The sequence below is a fragment of the Monocercomonoides exilis genome (assembly GCF_001643675.1).
Source record: "Monocercomonoides exilis strain PA203 chromosome Unknown scaffold36-1065637, whole genome shotgun sequence".
Classification (NCBI taxonomy): domain Eukaryota; phylum Preaxostyla; order Oxymonadida; family Polymastigidae; genus Monocercomonoides; species Monocercomonoides exilis.
This window is the reverse complement of record NW_027150581.1, coordinates 752,173-769,946: the sequence shown is the minus strand read 5'-3', so window position 1 is coordinate 769,946 and position 17,774 is coordinate 752,173. Positions and strand designations below refer to the sequence as shown.

Genomic DNA, 17,774 nt, shown 5'->3' with positions numbered 1-17,774 from the left:
CACGAATTAGACAAGGTTTTGAAAGATACGTTGTAACAGTATAATCAAATCAATCAAAAGAGATCAGGGATTTATGTTTCAAACTGTTTCCGGATTTTTTGAATGAAGCACCAAGCTTCGTATAAGAAGACGACACACAAAAGTTCGACGCAGAGATCACGAAGAAAGAATTTATTCAAACAATTCTTTCAAACATCTTTTTTTCATTTGTTTCATCTCAATGCAGCGAATCAAGCTGCGAATGTGTCTTTTCAAGAACAAAAAGGATCTCTGGTGACAGAAGGCATTCTCTATCTTTGAAGCACTGAATGCTCTTTTAACTGTTTTGTCTTTTGACAAAAGTTTTTTCATTTCACATTTCTTTCAATAAATTTTGAAATAAACAATAAATCATCTGTTTTCTTTTTTGATTTTCACAAAAATATCAATCAATATTTTCATGAATAAACTGCATATTTAAAAATAGTTCTTGTGAAGCGTTAATATCAATGAGCAAATAAAAAGAAGAACATCTGAATGAGGAAACTGAAAGCAATATTCATGATGGAAGTTAACGAGAAGGAGAATATGTGTTGCGTTTCTTGCTCTTTTCAATAAAATCTCACTTCTTTTCTATGATAAAGTTCGAAGTGCTTTAATAGCTTTCAACATATCTTCTTTGTCATGAATTCTGTATTTTCAACAGCTTTGTGCATCTCTCTATGCCTTCTGAATTCCATTATTGCTTGCTGATTTTTCAATTTTATTTTAACGCTTCACTGATATTTCCTCTTCTATTGCAGCTTCTTTTCCTTCTTCGCCATCTTCTTCTTTTTAACTTCATTCTCCCCCAACGGAGCTATTGTCCTTTCCCACACCCACTCAACCGATCGTTGCTATGTTTTCCCTCATCCCACAGCCAGTCATCCATCTTGTTTCTGACAATCAGCTAAAAGATGCCATGCTGTTCGCCATCGACGACTGCTTCTACCTCGGCAGAGACGACCTGCCGCTTTTGAGGGCAGCACTCATCACATCAGACATCATTCCCATTGGAACGGATGAAAGCACTACAACAGATGAAGAAGGAAGTGATGGAGAAAAAGAAGGAATGAAACAACACAATGACTCAAGCGATAAATCGTCATCTCCATCATTGTCATAGTCTTCTTCATCTTTTTCCTTTTCTTCGTTTCTTCTCAATTCATCAGTCGAATTCCAAGGCGGTGCGTTTCAGCTGCCTTTTGGATCGGCCGCGATACACTCGCTGAATGCAGCTCTGATCTGTCAAGCAGTGCCTCTTCTCTCTTCTTCAATGCTTCCACTCCAATAAATGAGATTGTTCAAAAACATGAATTATAATGGATCTAATCCTCTTTTCTCTGCCTCTTCGCACTTTTGTACGTCTTCTTCTTTCTCTTCTCCTGCTATTTCAGATCTGTCGCCTTCTCTCTCCAATTATAATTCCATATCTCCATTGGCTTCTTCATCTTATTCGTCGGTTGTTGGCTCGCCTTGTGCTCATTTCCATCTCTTTCCTGATGCCTTCCCACAATCAACCACCTCTTCTTCTCCTTCTTCTTCATTTCCTCTTCGTATTCTTCTTCATATTTGTTATTTTCTCCACACAATTCTTCAGTTTGTCACTTTCCTGTTGCTTTTTAACCTTTGTGCACTTGTCTTCTGTAGTGGTTTTAATCCGTTTGAGCACATTCATCTGAGAGAGAGAATGAATAATGGAAATTGAAGCGGAGAAGTGGAAGCTGGGATGGACGATGCGGAGAAAGAATGAAAATGAGAAGGAGAAGAAGAGGTCGAACATTCATTTGCTATTTGAAAGGATTGTGAAGATTGTGCAAGTAGCAATGAGGCAGACACTCACATAAGCATAAAAGTCATTCATTGTTCCATGTTTAAATAACAAGCTGCAGAACACCGAAGGTGGTTGAAAGAGATTCAAAGCTGTTCTCTGAGTCATGTGGCATAAACAAAGTTCTTCCTATCTCGTTTGAGTCTCCCTGGTTGCATTTCTCTTTTTCCCGCTCTGTAAAGCACATTCCGCAGTTGGTGGCTAGCTCTCAACCAGCTTCATGTTCTTCTTCTTTTCCTTGTTCTCCTCTTCCTTCTTCTTCTTCTTCTTTAAATAATTCAAAAAAAAAATCACAAAAAATAAATTCCATCGTTAGGGCCCGTTCGATTTATTCCGGAGATTATTCCTTAACTCAATTGAAAACAGACATGTCAAATTAGCAAAAGAAGCAGAAGAAGAAGAAGAAGAAGAAGAATTTGTGTGAAATGTTGATGATATATTTAAAGAAGATCCAGAAGACAATGATGATGATGAATGTGTTGAATGAGATGATTATTTGTTGAAGATTGAGAAGATGAGAGTCAATTAACATCAACAAAAAAATACATTGAAATTCTTTTCTTCTGTCCCTTTTTCTTCTGGCAAATAATATCCTCCAAATCCATCAAACATTCAGCTCAATCCACTTTCTTTCTTTCCAACAAAAAATACGAAAGATTGAGCGATCCCTTTTTCATTTCATCTCTTCCATATTCGCTTCCCCTCTTTCACAAAAAAAAAAACATCTTTCCTCAAAAACGAATTCTTCGTCAAAGCCCGATTCAATGAATCTTCGAAATATCTAGCATTTCATGTGTCCGTCTTTTTTTTCCTTCCTAGCTTATCTTGTTCTTCTTCAAAGCCATCCATTCCTTCTATCTTTCAGCATCCTGAATGAAAAATAATAATCACTCGAAAAAAATAACTACATCAAACCTTCAAAGCATTTTTTAAAGCAATTTTCTGTTTATTATTCCCAAGTCAATGCTTGTTTTCCTTTATAATAAAATTCGTTATGCCTTCGATTTTCAAGTGTTTCATCATCTGATTCTCAGTTTTCACTTCCAATTTTCTTCATCCTGTGAACTTTCTTTATGAATTTGTAGAATAAACTCGATATTCATGCAGATTAATAAGATATTCCACTTTTTGTTTATTTTCGTAAATTTCCACTGGATTCCCTGAAAGAAGAACATTTACAGATTATAGGCAAATACAACAATATGCAAACCAATCAGCTATCATTGACTTCAAGCGTTCAATTGCAAAAAGATATTTCTCAGAATAAATATTATTAGAATTATGGTTCATAATATTTTCTTTCTTTTGAGGAAAAAATAATACATAATTAATTATTTCAAAAAATAACCATACATTTTTAAGCAATAAAATTTGTGTTTATTGCCTCAAATATCAAGATAGAGAGAAAAAAAGCCAATTGACGTGAAAATATTCCACTGACTGACGTAACCATCAATTTTTCAATCCGTCAACCAGGCTTAATTCAAAACATTGAAAAAGATATTTAGCACTCCAATAAAAAAGTCCATTCATATTACGTTTTAAACTTCGTATTCATCAAAAAACAATGGATAGACAAATTTCACAACTTCTTTTTTTATAAAATATTATTTAATATAACGATGATGATTATTGAAGTTATATTTCTTCTGTCAAATTTTTTGGCTTGAATTATACAGATATCGCACAGAATACCGAACAAGATCGATTTCACAATAACCGAAAGAAGAAAATTTTTGATAATTTCGCTCAAAATATATCTCATCAATGCAAACTCATTTGACATGCAAGACTTTCAGAACAGCTTCGCTTGAGCTCAGAAAAATATTTATCGAAATCTCGGAGAAATAGGTTTTTGAGTTTCCCCGAAATTTCAATATATATTTTTTCTGAGCACAAATGAAACTATTTTGAAAGTTTTGGATATCAATTGAGTTTGTATCATTGAGATATATTTTGAGGAAAATTGTCAGAATTATTCCTCTTACAGTTATTGTGAATTCGATCTTGTCCGGTATTTTGTGCAATGTCCGGTATTTTGTGCGATATCTGTAGTTATGAATATTCATTAATGAACCCTGAAATGTGAAATATCTATTTTGTGATGCCTCTTCAATTTTTTCTAATCATATTTTGGGTTTTGAAACGACAGATAAATATTTCAAATATTGTTAATTCTATATGAAAAGTCGCAAACGTTCAATTTTCAAATAAAACAATATGGGTCATTATTTTTCATATCGTAACTTTGTTCGAAGAAAGATCTTTTTTTAAATAATTGTGGTATGAAATGAAAAGGGAAAAAACACATGTTTATAAATGAAAAGAAAAAGATTCTTGATTGATTTTTTGAAAACTGAGTTAATTTGAGAAAAATTTGAAAATTCCATTATAACATTAATTAATTATGCTGTTTTTAATATATGAATTATTTGATATCAAAACATCAAACAAGCTCAATCATCACTTGTAAAACATTACGATTTGAGTATGATTTAATCCTATTTCTTTTTTCAAAGCTTCGATTAACTAATCATTTGTATTTAAATTTATAATTGATTAATAAAATTTAGATACGAATTTGCAATATTTCATGTTTTCTTTGACATATTTTTTAAAAGATGTTTCGTTTCATTAACGAAGTATTTTGGTTAAGGAGATATGAGAAATTAAGGAAAAATTACAAATGTTGAATAGGAAATGTTATGAGAATTTAAAGCAAAAGTATATTCTGATTGAAATGACATCATTAATCTGAAGAATGTCAATAAAGGAGAAAATTTGTGGTGGAAATTAACAATTATATGTTTGTCTCATATTTATTTATTTATTTGTTTGTTTGTTGATTTGTTAATTAGTTTGTATTGTTAGCATCTATCAAGAAATGGAAAGCAGAAATGTGAGGAGGAAATGGAAGTTGCTGTGGTTGAAAGCTTTTTGAGGGTTAAATGGGGAAAGAAAGTGATGGAGATGAAGAGGGAATGTTGAATTAGAAATGGAGAAGGAGGCAAAGCGGAAGTGGACACGTAGAAAAATGATGAAGACACTCTAATAGATGCTGCGAGGCCTTGCCGCTAAAGGAAGAGGAGCGAAGAGGGGAAAAGGATGAATGGGTTATGTGAGAGAGCGATGGAAAGGAGAAGCTTTGGAATGATGGTGGCAAAGGCATGGAGGAGCTGCGAAGCACTCGGACTTAATCCAGAAGAGAGAAAACAGGCGATGCCATTACGTAGTTGATGCTTTTATCTTCTTCTTAATTAAATTCTTCTCCATTAATTTCCTCTTCTTCTTCTTCTTCTTCTTCTTCTTCTTCTTCTTCTTCTTCTTCTTCTTCTTCTTCTTCTTCTTCTTCTTCTTCTTCTTCTTCTTCTTCTTCTTCATCTTTCTCTTTCTCATTGCATTGCTATTGCTGTTGCCATTTGTTGAGGAAGATATATTCTCGACGAACGACTTGTTCGCTTGCGCCTGTGCCATAGCTGGCGTCGCCTTGTCGGGGATCGGCATTGGCATCGGCAGCGGTTGGCATTGCCGCAGACGGATTGCCAACGCTGCTTGTCCAAGTGATCCAACGGCACTTCCGTTTCAGAGCAAGCAGCATCCCCATTCGCATGCTGCTCCATTCGGACGATTCAATAGCCGTTGTCATTAACATCAACATCAACATTATTATTATTATTATTATCTTCTTCTTCTTCATTGAATTTGTTGTTTTCATCTTCGTGTTTTTTTTTTCTTCTTTTTCATTTGGGCTTTGCTCCTCTCTCCAGATGCCCTGTTCAATTAGCTTTTGTTCCCCATGTGCCACTCCACTTTGCATCTCACTTGTATGTTGCATCGTCTTTAACATTGACAATTGCAGAAATTTGTTCCTATTCTTCATTCCTATTCTTCCTCTCCTTTTCCATTCTAATTATCGTGATTGCTGTCTTTCTTATCATCTTCATCACGAACTTCTCCCTATTTATCGAAATAGCAACATAATTCCATGTATATCTTTCTTCTATTTCTTCTATTTTTTCTTCCACATCATCATCATCTTCTTCTTCGTCTTCTTCTTCTTTGGTTTGTTTTTCAAATGTTCAGCTTCAGCAGATACAGTGCAGCCAGTGAATCATTAAAAAGAAGATTAAAACAACGATTCTTCGCTTTTCGATTAGGAGCAGGAAAACGTAGAAATGCACTCACTGTCTGTTTTTTTCCAGCAGAAAAATAATGTTCAAGCCTCTGCAGCTGCGGTTGAAGTTTAGCCAAATTGCGAGCAAATGGAATGAAAGGACTTTTTATTTGATGAAGCTTTGGGAGAAGAAGGGCGAAAAAGGGGGAGTGCATTGATGGTTTTGGATGGGTCGAAGAAGAGATGGAATGTTTTTGAATTTGGAGAGAGGAAATATGGCAGGGAATGGGGATGTGAATTGGAAGGAATGAGATGAAGAGATGAGGAGATGAGGAGATGAATCAAGAGAAAAGGAATAAAAAGAGGAGAAAGATGAAAGGGAAGAAGTTTTAGATGAAAATTTGTGGGAAAGTTTTAAAAAAGAAGATGAGAACATCCCCCACAATATTCATTGAAAGGATAATCTTTGAGAATGGAGATAATAGCACATTTTGTTTTTGTTGGAGATGATAGAAGCAATGAAGAGGACAATGAGTGCGGCGATTCTTTGACAAAGTGAGCGAGAGAAAAGGAAAACGAAGGTATGATATTTTTTTTTGTTGTATTATTTGATCTATTTTTTATATGATTTATTGTTTTTTCTTTTTATTTGTTTGAACAAAATTGTATTTGCGGGCGTTTTCGTGAAACTTCAAGGGAGTGAAATTGCATCAGACGATAGAAAGTGAAGGTCAATAAGAGAAATCAGTTTGGGAAAGAGCTTCACAGAATTATTGAAACTGAACAGCATTAGAAGAGGAGGATTTTTAATATTTTTTGATAAGATTTCTTTTATGTGTAGCAGAAAGAGGAAGGAAAGGTGTTGTAAGATTTTTGGGGTTATAAGAAATATTGGATTGAAGAGATGAAGGAGGAGAGAGAGGAGGACAACGAGGTGGAGGAAGAGGAGAAGAAAGTGAAGGAGGAGGAAGTGTATTGGTGAGTGAGTTGGATTTCTCATCTTTTTGTGTTTCATTAACCCCATTTCTGACAACACCCTTGACACACTTTATGGTGCACACACAGCTGATCTTCTTCAACATCTCCACAAATCCATCAAAAACAGCTCGTTCAACAACTGCTATGCATGCTATGCTGGTCGAGGAATTAATTGTTTCAATATCAAATCGGTTGAGATTGTGAACAACACCTTCGACTCATGCGCTGCACAAAGCTATAGTGGAGGTGGAATGCTCATCTTTGCGATTTCAGCGTGTGTAAGGATCAGTGATAGTGAATTCCAGAATTGCAAAGCAGACAATGCAGAAGGAGGACTTTATCTCGACAATTTTCTAAGTGTCTGAATCGTGATGCGTTGGAGCAAGAATTTTGCCTTATGTTTGTGAATTAAATGAAACTTATAAATATGAAACTTTCTGTTTGACTTTCGTATATTTCATATAGGGTCATATTTTTATTAGTACCCATTTTTTTTATTAGTACCCAAATTTTTCGAAATGAAAAATTCTAAAAAAAATTCAAAAAAATACAAAACTCGAATCTAATTTGCGTATGACTTTTCTTTTTCCCTTTCCTCTTTCAATTTCATCAGATGATTCTTTCTCTATATCGTTCTCATCTTGAAGTATTTTGAATTTTCTTTTCAGCTTTTTCGTGAAATTCATTGTTTCATCATTTTCTTCATCAGAAATGTTTTCTTTTTCATTTTCCATTTCGCTTTTCTTTTTCAAATAATCATCCCACTCATTTAGCACCTTTTCTTCTGTTATTTCTTTACCGTAGAAGTCAAATCGATTTTTATGAGAAGGAAGAGGATAAGTCGATGATTGAGGAAGCTTCATCAGAACTGGCCCAGACGAGTCTTTCAGCACGCCGCTGCATTTGAATGCTCTTTTGATGACCGAAGGTGATAGCGCCGAATGAATTGATTGTTGAAGAGCTTCCACAAGAGCTATTCTTTTCGCTGCTGAAGACGACGACGAAGGTGCTTCGTACTGTGAACTCATTTCTGACTTCAGAACTGCAAATACACCTCTGTCCAGTGGCTGGCAGATGTGTGTGCTGTGAGGGACGAATGTCACAACATCTACATTCTCTTTTTTGAACTCTCGCCAGATTGTTGGATCTGCTCGAGAAATGTGGGAGTCGATTAGAAGCAAGCAGTGCGATTCGTCGAGTGACATGCGTTGCCTTCTTTCTTTGATTGAAGTGAGAAGAATTGTAAGTGCATACTTCCTAAATGTTGAAGATTCCATCCATCCGCATTTGTTCGGCCAAATCTCAAGATTTGTAGACTGAAGAGGCTTCAAGTCATCAGGAAGTTTGAGACTCGGCCACAGGATCACTGAAGGAAGTGATTGTCCATCTGCTGCGACCGCCGCAATCAGTGTAGAATTCGCCATTCGCGCAGCAGATTTAGCGTAACCGGGTTTTGTATTTGCCGGATGAACGACATTCCGATTGGAGCTGTCGGGAACCCTGAGTGAAGACTCATCCACGTTGAAAATCAGTGCGTTGTTGTAACTGTTGTTCTGATGTAATCCGTTGAGCATATCATACCAGGGCTTTAGAACTTGTTGGCATGATACGGCAAGCCTGTTCGCATCAACAATTTTTGGCTTTGATGTCTTCAGCTCTGGATGTCGTTTGATGAAATCGTAGGCAACTGACGCAGAAACTTTAACATCTGGCGTGTTTTCTGGTTTCAAATCATTAACAACATTTTCAATCTAATTAATATTAATTAATACATTTCAAAGAATATTTATACAAACCAGTTCACGCATTTTCTTGATTGTTAAGCTTGCTCCAGACAGTGATTCTATTTTTATTTCATCCAGCACTGTTTGCTCTTTTTCTCCAATGACCACAGCAGGTCTTCCAATTTTTGATACTAGCCTTCCTTGCCGAACAGCCTTCACCGCACGCTTGATTCGGATTTTGCTGAATTTTTTGCTGTTGTATGCGTCCACCATACGCACAGCTCCATCGTTAACTATGTGCGCCATTCGCTCCAGTGGATTCCGAAATTGTCTGTATTTGAGGGACAGCATTCCCTCCCACAGCTTCAGCTGACCCGCAGTTGATTTCCTTGCAACTTCATTTCTCATTTTTAATTTTTTGGGTTATGATCATTAAGCCAATTTATTTATATAATAATTATTAATATCCATTTTCATTGAAATTTAATTTTTTGTACATTAAATGCATATTTTTTTGTATTTAATTCATTGGAACCAACCTGTAACTGATAGAATTTCAACGGGAGGCTTTTAACCCCCCCATTTCCCCCCCACAAGAAACAGGTTATGCATTTAAATGTATTTATTCAGTTGCTGATATTTTTCTTATATACCAAAAATACTATTAATAAATCGAAATGTGGGTGGCTGAATAATTGATTTCAAAAAAATAGGATCGAATAAAAAAAATAGGATCTAATAAAAATATGACCCTATTTTTCTTCACATTTTTGTTGGTTTTATCTTTTTTTCTTCATTTCACATGTTCTAAAAAAAAATAGTTATAGAGAAATTGTAATTGCAAAAGTTAATTATATGTTTATTAAGGCATCACATTTATGTGTTTTGTTTCATGAGTTCTTCTATCAAATTTATCAAATACATAAAGATCTTTCAAAAATAGTGATAAATGCATTAAAACATCATGTTATTGTCGAAAATATTTCACTAACTATAAACTTTTCAACAAACAAATAAAAGTCCAATGTTTAAAATGAAGAAATAAGAAATAATAATGAAAAATTTATAGAAGGCTTAATTATCAATAACATTCTCTAAACTATTTTTTCAAAAATTAATGAATAGAAAAAATGTCAAGTTTATATATATTCCACATCTTTCTAAATCTTATCCTCTCATTTAGCTCCAAATATTACAAATATATATTTCATAAAAAACTGCTTCTCCTTTTCTTCTCATATCTCCTTAACCAAAATACTTCGTTAATGAAACGAAACATCTTTTAAAAAATATGTCAAAGAAAACATGAAATATTGCAAATTCGTATCTAAATTTTATTAATCAATTATAAATTTAAATACAAATGATTAGTTAATCGAAGCTTTGAAAAAAGAAATAGGATTAAATCATACTCAAATCGTAATGTTTTACAAGTGATGATTGAGCTTGTTTGATGTTTTGATATCAAATAATTCATATATTAAAAACAGCATAATTAATTAATGTTATAATGGAATTTTCAAATTTTTCTCAAATTAACTCAGTTTTCAAAAAATCAATCAAGAATCTTTTTCTAGACCTGTGCGACAAGTGGCAAATTTTGCCACTTAGTGACAAAGATGACCGACAGGACATTTTCTTCTGATCAGTACCATAAATAATTTTCATATCTCATATTTTGGATTTCTTTTAAAGAAAACCTTAAACAATGTCTTTCTTTTCATATTATTACAACTTTTTTGAAAAAAAAAAATTAATTTTTTCGAAAATTCTATCAAAAAAATTTTAAAATTCGAATAAAGAGAAAAATGGTTTTGTGACATGATCAGTGAACAAAGGAATTTAAAAAGCCACTGGAAGCCACTTCTGTCACTGGATAATAATTTTGTCAATGAAATGAATGAGTTGGAAAATTGAACAGGAATTAAAAATAACATTCTTTGCTTTTGAAATATTACTGATTTCACTTTTTTGTGAGTTATTGCCATAACTTTTCTTTTAATATTTATTAAACTTTCATTTTTCAGTGAAAGAAACAAATACAAATTAAAAAAGGATCTGAAGAATGTACATTCAAAGACTGTTTTTTTTGATTACCGTTTGAAAACGTTCATATTTGTTGATATTACGATTTCTTATTTTTTTGTTTGTTTAACTCAATTTTTAAAATTACAACAAGGAGTGTGTATTTATCACTTGGAAAAATTAAACAATTTAGTTCATGCGGAAAAATGCATCGAAGAATTTAAGTGCTCATCACTATTTTTCACAAAATAATTGATATGCTAAGTTTTTTGTAAAAATCGAAGTTACAAGGCATTTAAATGCCTTAATGAGAAGTATTTGAATATTTGGTGATGAGAATAGAAAATACAGTTGCTCTGTCAGATGAATTTATCCTTTTTACTCAAAGACAACAAGCCGCACAAGTATATCTTGCGAGCTGAACAGTAATTGCTGAATTTCTACATAAACATGTGGATCATCTTATGAAATTGATAAAATAATAATCTATCAATATTTATCAGGGGTATGATGACTGAATTTTTTATTATTGCTTGTTAGTTGATATTTTAACAGAACTATCATTCGACTCTCCAGAATTGTTTTTTTTTCTGTTGAATGTTTCACGAGAGCTTCGACTTTTTCTTCTTATTCAAAACCATTTTCTAATGCAAGTCTTATTTCTTTTTTTCTCACCATCCTCATATTTTTTGAAAATACAGTTATTTTCAGATAATCGACAAAAATGCCTGAATAGAACAAAACAATTGTTTTTAGAAGGTGTTTTGCAAAAACATGGAAATATAAAATCCTTGGATAAATGAGAAATATCTGGAAACGATGAAAGAAAGCCTGAAGGATTTGGAATTTTCAATATAAAAATATTGCAGCCACAAATTTCTTTAAGAAGTTCACTTAAGAAAGAAGACGGAATACGCAAAATGATATTCAATTTTTTATTTGAAACAAGGTTTCACTTCATTTTTTGAAATTTGATGAACCAGGATTTCAAAAAAGCTTAATTGCATTGTTTTTATTTTCATTAATGATTGAGAAAAGAGAAAGAAATATTCTTTGAAAAGAAAAATACAGTTTCACTGATTTCTCACGCATTTTTGAACTTATCTGAAAAATCAAATGAAATACTATTATTGCAAAATTTACAAAAAAGGAAGCGTTTCATGAAAGACAGAGATGTAATCTTTGAATCCTTTTTCTTCCATCTTTTCAAGCATCTTCATTTTCAAGTTTTCACTATTCGATTCTTCTATTTAACCTTTATTCAGTTCATCCTTATCTTCATCCTTATCTTCATCATCCTCTACATCCCTCTCATTAAACTCCTCTTCATCATCCTCTTTTCATTTTCATTTTCTTTAAACATTCATAAAAAAAATTCATGATCGCATATGCCATCTTGTCAATCATCGTTGGCCACTGAATCGCTTCCGATACTGCATAAATTGCTCCATCTCAACAATTCTTCAATTTTAACAGCTATGTTCTTTGTTATTGTATTCAATAAATAAATGCACAAGTTGCAAATCCTCCCATAATTCCACTTTATTGGTTGAAATACATGAACAATTACCTCGATAAGAAGGATTGATTTTTCATTCCAGATTTTGTTTCGGTAAAGATGCAGTACGATTCATGAAGCCATCCCAAAAAAGAAACTCTTCATTCGACTTTTCTCCTCTTTATTCTTCTTTATTCTTCAAATCCACATTTCCTATCAACTCTTCAAATACTCGTCTTGCTTCTCTCGAAAAATGTCGCTCATTTTCGATTGCATCTTCAACGTTTTTTCACTGACAAATCTGTCTTTCAAAAATTTTCAATTAGAATGAGAATAAAGACGTAACAGATTGTGATGTTCATGATAATATTGGACAATTTTTGTCAGTCACTTTTAATTTATTTCTTCTAGAACTTTATGTTCAGAAATAAGAAACAAAAAAGTTTTCAAAAAGAAAACGAAAATGGTCACACCATGTTACGGATAGTATTTTTCAAAGCCATTAAAGTTATTTCAAGGTTTTTTTGTTCCTCTTTTCTTCACTCATAAATCATTGTTGCTTTCAGAGAAAAAAAACACACACGCAGAAAGCAATCCTGATTGAGTCCTATCTTTTAGCAAAAGGCAGCATATCAAAACATTTTTGGAAGCATTTCGATCACTTTTTCTGTCCAATTTTCATCTATTATTATCTTTTGAAAACTTATGGAAAAAGGTGAGTTGCTAAAGCATTGAAAACATAAAATATAAGCATTTCGTAGCATCTAACGTATTTAAACAGCACTGTTATACTGTTCAATGATAACTTCTTTTCTTCAATCATTCTGTGGATTTCACTTGACTGTTTTCTTGTGAGAACCGATTCCAGTCATTTTCGAAACATTTCCTTCATCACTTCTTTCAATTCTCCAATTTCAACTATTTGCAGTCTCTGTTCTGAAAAATTGCAATGATTCAATAACTCTTTGATAAAAGCAAAGAACAGAAATAAATACAGTCATCATGAATTCAAATGCAACAATGATAGCAAACCTCTAACTCTTTTGGATAAGATGAAATCAACATTTTCTTGAATGAATTTATTCAAGAAAGCCACACAATTTCTCTATTTTAAATAGAACTTTCAAAAGCTCGGATGGAATGAATTATCTTAAAATTGTAATTCAAATTGTTCATGAAAATATTAGTGTTCGTCCTATTCATTTTTGCACTGAAATGATAAACGATGAATTTCGAAAAATTTTTTGTTTCATTAATCCATGAATAAAAAAATGGTTTTCCAGATCAAATATTGGACTCAATGAAAAAGAAAATAAAATTAATTATTAATTATTAAAAAAAACACTACGAATTTATTAATTTATTAAACAAAGGAAGTGTTGTCATCTTTTTTTTTTTTTTTTTTTTTTTTTTTTTTTTTTTTTTTTTTTTTTTTTTTTTTAATGAGGTGACCGACAGCTATAAAAAATAGCATGTCGTGTCGCACAGGTCGATCTTTTTCTTTTCATTTATAAACATGTGTTTTTTCCCTTTTCATTTCATACCACAATTATTTAAAAAAAAGATCTTTCTTCGAACAAAGTTACGATATGAAAAATAATGACCCATATTTTATATTTTGATCAAATTTCTGTTCCCATTCACGAATTTCCTCAAGAATCTTTGAAATAGCATTATCATATAATAGATTCCATATTAGTGAAGTCACTTATGTGTGAATGAAAATACAAAAAAAACAAGAAAATTATTGTTTTTTGAAAATTAAACATTTGCTGCTTTTCAAAAAGAATAACCCATGTAATAAAAAACTGAGCATTTGTAATGAAACATTAAAATTCTTCAACTTGTGGGGAGATTGTTATTTCTATGCGATATGAGAAAAAATCAAGGTCTTCATTTATGAAAAAAAAAGATTAAAATATGGGTGATTATTAAAGTAATCATGACTTTTTTCGGGATGTTTTTTTAACAAAAAATGTTTGTTTTTGTGAATTTTTTTTTTGTTTTTAAATGCTAAATTTACGGTAAAAGGAGATGATAGGGGAACACGATATATTCAAATTTTTTATTATAAACGGAAATAATATTGAATAAGAATCATTTATTAATTAATAAAAATTTGAGATCATCAATCATCAAAATTTCTTTTTTTCAAATAAAACATTTTGATCTGACCCAGTATTTTTTTAATAAATTGGGTTTAAATTCTGAAATAATCTCAACATTAATAGATTGGTTTAGGTGCTAGCGTTAGCGTAACAAATCTTGAATTTAGGGTTTGTTCCCGTTCTTCTTTTTAGGGTTAGCACTCAAAAACAACAAGAACATTTATTGATCTATCCCATAAATATTAAGAATCCCAGATTGTTTTTTATCATAAAAATAAGATGATCTCAAATTCTTATTAATTAATAAATGATTCTTATACTATATTGAATTCGTTAATAATAAAAAATTTGAAAAATTCGAGTTCCCCTATAATATACATTTACCAAATTTACAACAACTGTATCAAAAATAAATGTTTTAACTCTAATAAAGATGATGATTTCTTCTTTATGCCTTTTTGTTTTTTTCGTGTTCTTTTGTTGATATTCAAGTGAAAATTTCAAACCGAAATTTTCAACAGAAAAAATCTGATTTCATAAATAATCACCCATATAAAAAAGGAAAAATTATTTATTGACATTTATTTTTAAAAAATCTTTACAATAACGTTTTTTCTTTTCGATTCTTAATTTGGAAAAATTAAAAAAATCACTTTTTCCAAATTTCTTTTTTGAGAAAAAATTTCAATTTTTTCCACTATTCAAAATATCAATTCCCTTGAACTGCATTTATTTTTTCTAATAAAAAATGAATTCTCATAATTCTTTGATTGTTTAAAAATTGAATATAATAAAAACATAAAGAAATGAAAAAAGGAGAGGACATATGCTCAACATATAATTTATTAGCGAAGTGAATATTAATTCATAATTATTTATTATTTCAGTTTCTAGAATTAGACAAAACAGTTTCCTGCTCGAGAATTTGCTGACGAGAACGAAGTGAAGAAGCCGAGGCGTCAAGTGCATTCTGTGCAACAGCAACCTGACTGTCGATGTTCTGGAGGCTGCCGTACATTGAGCTCAGTATAGAGACAATGGTGGAAACAGGGATGGAGTCATCTGACAGGTCTGCTGTAAGTGAATCAACACTGTCAGAGCTGCCAGTAGAGAGAAGAGGAAGAGCAGAGGCTGTGTCTGTGGATGACGCGGATGATGTGGAGGATGCTGCGGAGGAAGTGGAAGAGGACGACGAAGTGGAAGAGGAGCCTGACTGGGACTTCTGCAGTGCGATGATTGTGTTGAGTGACTGAGTCGAAAGTGATTCTTCGATTCCTTCGATCTGTGATTCCATTGAACTCATCTGAGAATCTAGTTCTTCTGCTATTTCATATCTAATATATGAAAACACAAAAGCAAAAAAGAAACCATTACATATATACATACATACATAGCCATATAACAAAAACCAAATAGCATAAATATATTAATAAATGAAAAATTGTCAACACACATTTGGAATCTTCTCATGCACTCTGGGTCAGACTTCAGTGGGTCAACCATCGATGCCACTGTTGTGGAAAGTCCATCTAATGTCTTGTGAATCTCCTTCTGCTGCTGGAGAATGGCTGTTGTTGCATTTTCCATTTCTTTCTGTGCAATGGAATATGCTTCAACATCTTCTACCAGCCTTTCCAGCTGAAATACAAATTCATATTAAAAATTGGAATTATAATAGAAACAGAAAAGAAATAAAGAAAAGTGACAAATAGAACATATGCATATATATATAAAAAAAGACATTTAAAAACATTCACTATCAACAGAAAATACAAGTTCCACATACCAATCCTTGATTCTTCCTTATTTCTTCGTCAAACCGAGCGATCTGACTGACCTGTCTGTTGAATGTCATCTGCAGCTCTTTCAGCTCTTCTGTCCACATCACCCCGATTGAGTGCAGATTGCTCCCTGAAATCTCCAGCGGAATCCCATTGGCGTCTGTTGCTGGTGCAGCTGCTGCATTTCCTGCTGCCCCAGTCGCATTTGCACCTCCAGCAGCATTTGTCGCTGTCGCAGTCGCAAATGGATTAGATGGGGTTGTGGCAGCACCTGTGGCAAACGGATTCGCCGGGGCTGTGCTGGCCGTGGTTGTTGACGTTGTGGCAAATGGATTGGCGGTGGAAGAGGCAGCAGCAGGAGCAGTGGTGGCACCTGCTGTTGCGAAAGGATTGGCTGGGGCAGTCGTCGATCCAGTGGTGGAAGTGGATGCAAATGGATTGGCTGCTGCGGGCGCTGTTGTCGAGGCTGCTGTTGTTGAACCTGATGTTGCAAATGGATTCGCAGGAGCCGAAGAAGCAGGTGCAGTAGTGGTAGAAGGAGCAGTGGTGGCTGCGGTGGTTGTGGAGGCAGCAGTTGTTGCAAATGGATTGGCTGGGGCTGCAGCTGGTGCTGTGGTAGATGTAGATGCAAAAGGATTAGCAGGAGCCGCAGGCGCAGCAGAAGTCGTTGATGTTGTCGCTGCTGCAGGTGCTGGCGCAGCTGTTGATTGCGCAAATGGATTAGCTGGCGCTGTTCCTGCAGTTGCGCCTGCTCCAGTTGCAAATGGATTTGCCGCTGTTGATGGAGTTGTGCCGGGTGCAGCTGCAGTCGCTGGAGCAGCAGGTTGTGAAGCTGCAGCTGGAGCTGCAAACGGATTTGCTGCATTTGGTGCTGTTGCATTTCCCAAAGCAGGAGCAGCAGCTGGCTGGGTTGCAGTTGCAGTATTTGCTCCAAATGGATTTGGCTGTGCAGGATTTGTAGTTGCTGCGCCAAAGGGGTTTGGAGCAGGTTGACCTGGCTGAGCTGCAGTTGTTAACGAAGGATTTGCAGCACCAGCAGCATTATTAACCGCAAATGGGTTGGCAGGAGCAGGCGCAGAAGGAGCTGCTGCAGCACCTCCAGCCGCAAATGGATTTGCAACATTTGCATTCCCAGTTCCTGTAGCAACTCCAAAAGGATTAGCTGGTGTTACTGAATTAGGTGCAGGAGCTGGAGCAGTTGTGGAAGTTTGAAATGGATTTGCAGGAGCAGGAGCAGAAGCAGCTGGAAATGAAGGAACTGCAGTCGCTGGAGAAGAACCTGGAATTGTTCCAAATGGATTTGGTTGAGTTGTAGCTGGCAACGCTCCTGCCGCTGCTGGAGCTGCAGCTGCTGTTGTTGAAAATGGATTTGCAGGAACCGCAGCTGCAGCTGGCTGAGCCGCAGTATTGAATGGATTTGCTACTGCAGTGCTCGGCTGTGCACTGGGAAAAGGCGAAGCAGTTGCTCCTGTAGCAGTACCAAAAGGATTTGCAAGTTGTTGAGGTTGTGTTTGTGCTGTTCCCGCTGAAAATACATTTGCCCCAGCCGTAGCTCCTGTGTTAAAAACGTTTCCACCTGGTGCACTTTGGGTAGTTGCAAAAGGATTTGGTATGCTTGCCATAACAAAGCAAATGTAATTTCAGAAAATTTGATCTAACCCAATGTATATGTTTCTGAATTTTTTTGTTTGTGTCAA

The 17,774-nt window shown here is 34.1% G+C and overlaps 4 protein-coding genes across 4 annotated transcripts; 1 reads left to right on the top strand and 3 right to left on the bottom strand.

The window, feature by feature from the left end:
- Window positions 1–877: 877 nt before the first annotated feature.
- MONOS_1827 (uncharacterized protein) lies at window positions 878–1,144 on the top strand (the record flags this gene model as incomplete). Its single annotated transcript, XM_067871273.1, has 1 exon — window positions 878–1,144. The coding sequence occupies one exon, from the start codon at window positions 878–880 to the stop codon at window positions 1,142–1,144; it is 267 nt and encodes an 88-aa protein (XP_067723726.1).
- Window positions 1,145–5,252: 4,108 nt separating this feature from the next.
- On the bottom strand, window positions 5,253–5,495 carry MONOS_1828 (uncharacterized protein; the record flags this gene model as incomplete). Its single annotated transcript, XM_067871284.1, has 1 exon — window positions 5,253–5,495. One exon carries the CDS (start codon window positions 5,493–5,495, stop codon window positions 5,253–5,255), a length of 243 nt encoding a protein of 80 aa, XP_067723725.1.
- Window positions 5,496–7,480: 1,985 nt separating this feature from the next.
- MONOS_1829 (putative DDE superfamily endonuclease) lies at window positions 7,481–9,073 on the bottom strand (the record flags this gene model as incomplete). The annotated part of the gene is made up of 2 exons (XM_067871295.1): window positions 7,481–8,692; window positions 8,738–9,073. 2 exons carry the CDS (start codon window positions 9,071–9,073, stop codon window positions 7,481–7,483), a joined length of 1,548 nt encoding a protein of 515 aa, XP_067723724.1.
- Window positions 9,074–15,052: 5,979 nt separating this feature from the next.
- MONOS_1830 (putative nuclear pore complex protein Nup62) lies at window positions 15,053–17,733 on the bottom strand. Its single transcript, XM_067871307.1, has 3 exons — window positions 16,083–17,733; window positions 15,750–15,934; window positions 15,053–15,630 (listed from the first exon to the last, which is right to left on the bottom strand). The coding sequence occupies exons 1-3, from the start codon at window positions 17,697–17,699 to the stop codon at window positions 15,180–15,182; spliced, it is 2,253 nt and encodes a 750-aa protein (XP_067723723.1). The 5' UTR covers window positions 17,700–17,733; the 3' UTR covers window positions 15,053–15,179.
- Window positions 17,734–17,774: the final 41 nt, after the last annotated feature.

Bases quoted from the DNA above. Each gene is read 5' to 3' on its own strand.
- MONOS_1830 (XM_067871307.1), bottom strand. From the start codon at position 17,699: ATGGCAAGCATACCAAATCCTTTTGCAACTACCCAAAGTGCACCAGGT. The intron at 15,935-16,082 runs GTATGTGGAACT...TTTGTATTTCAG, and splicing joins TAAGGAAGAATCAAGGATTG to CTGGAAAGGCTGGTAGAAGA. The intron at 15,631-15,749 runs GTGTGTTGACAA...TTCATATATTAG, and splicing joins TGCATGAGAAGATTCCAAAT to ATATGAAATAGCAGAAGAAC.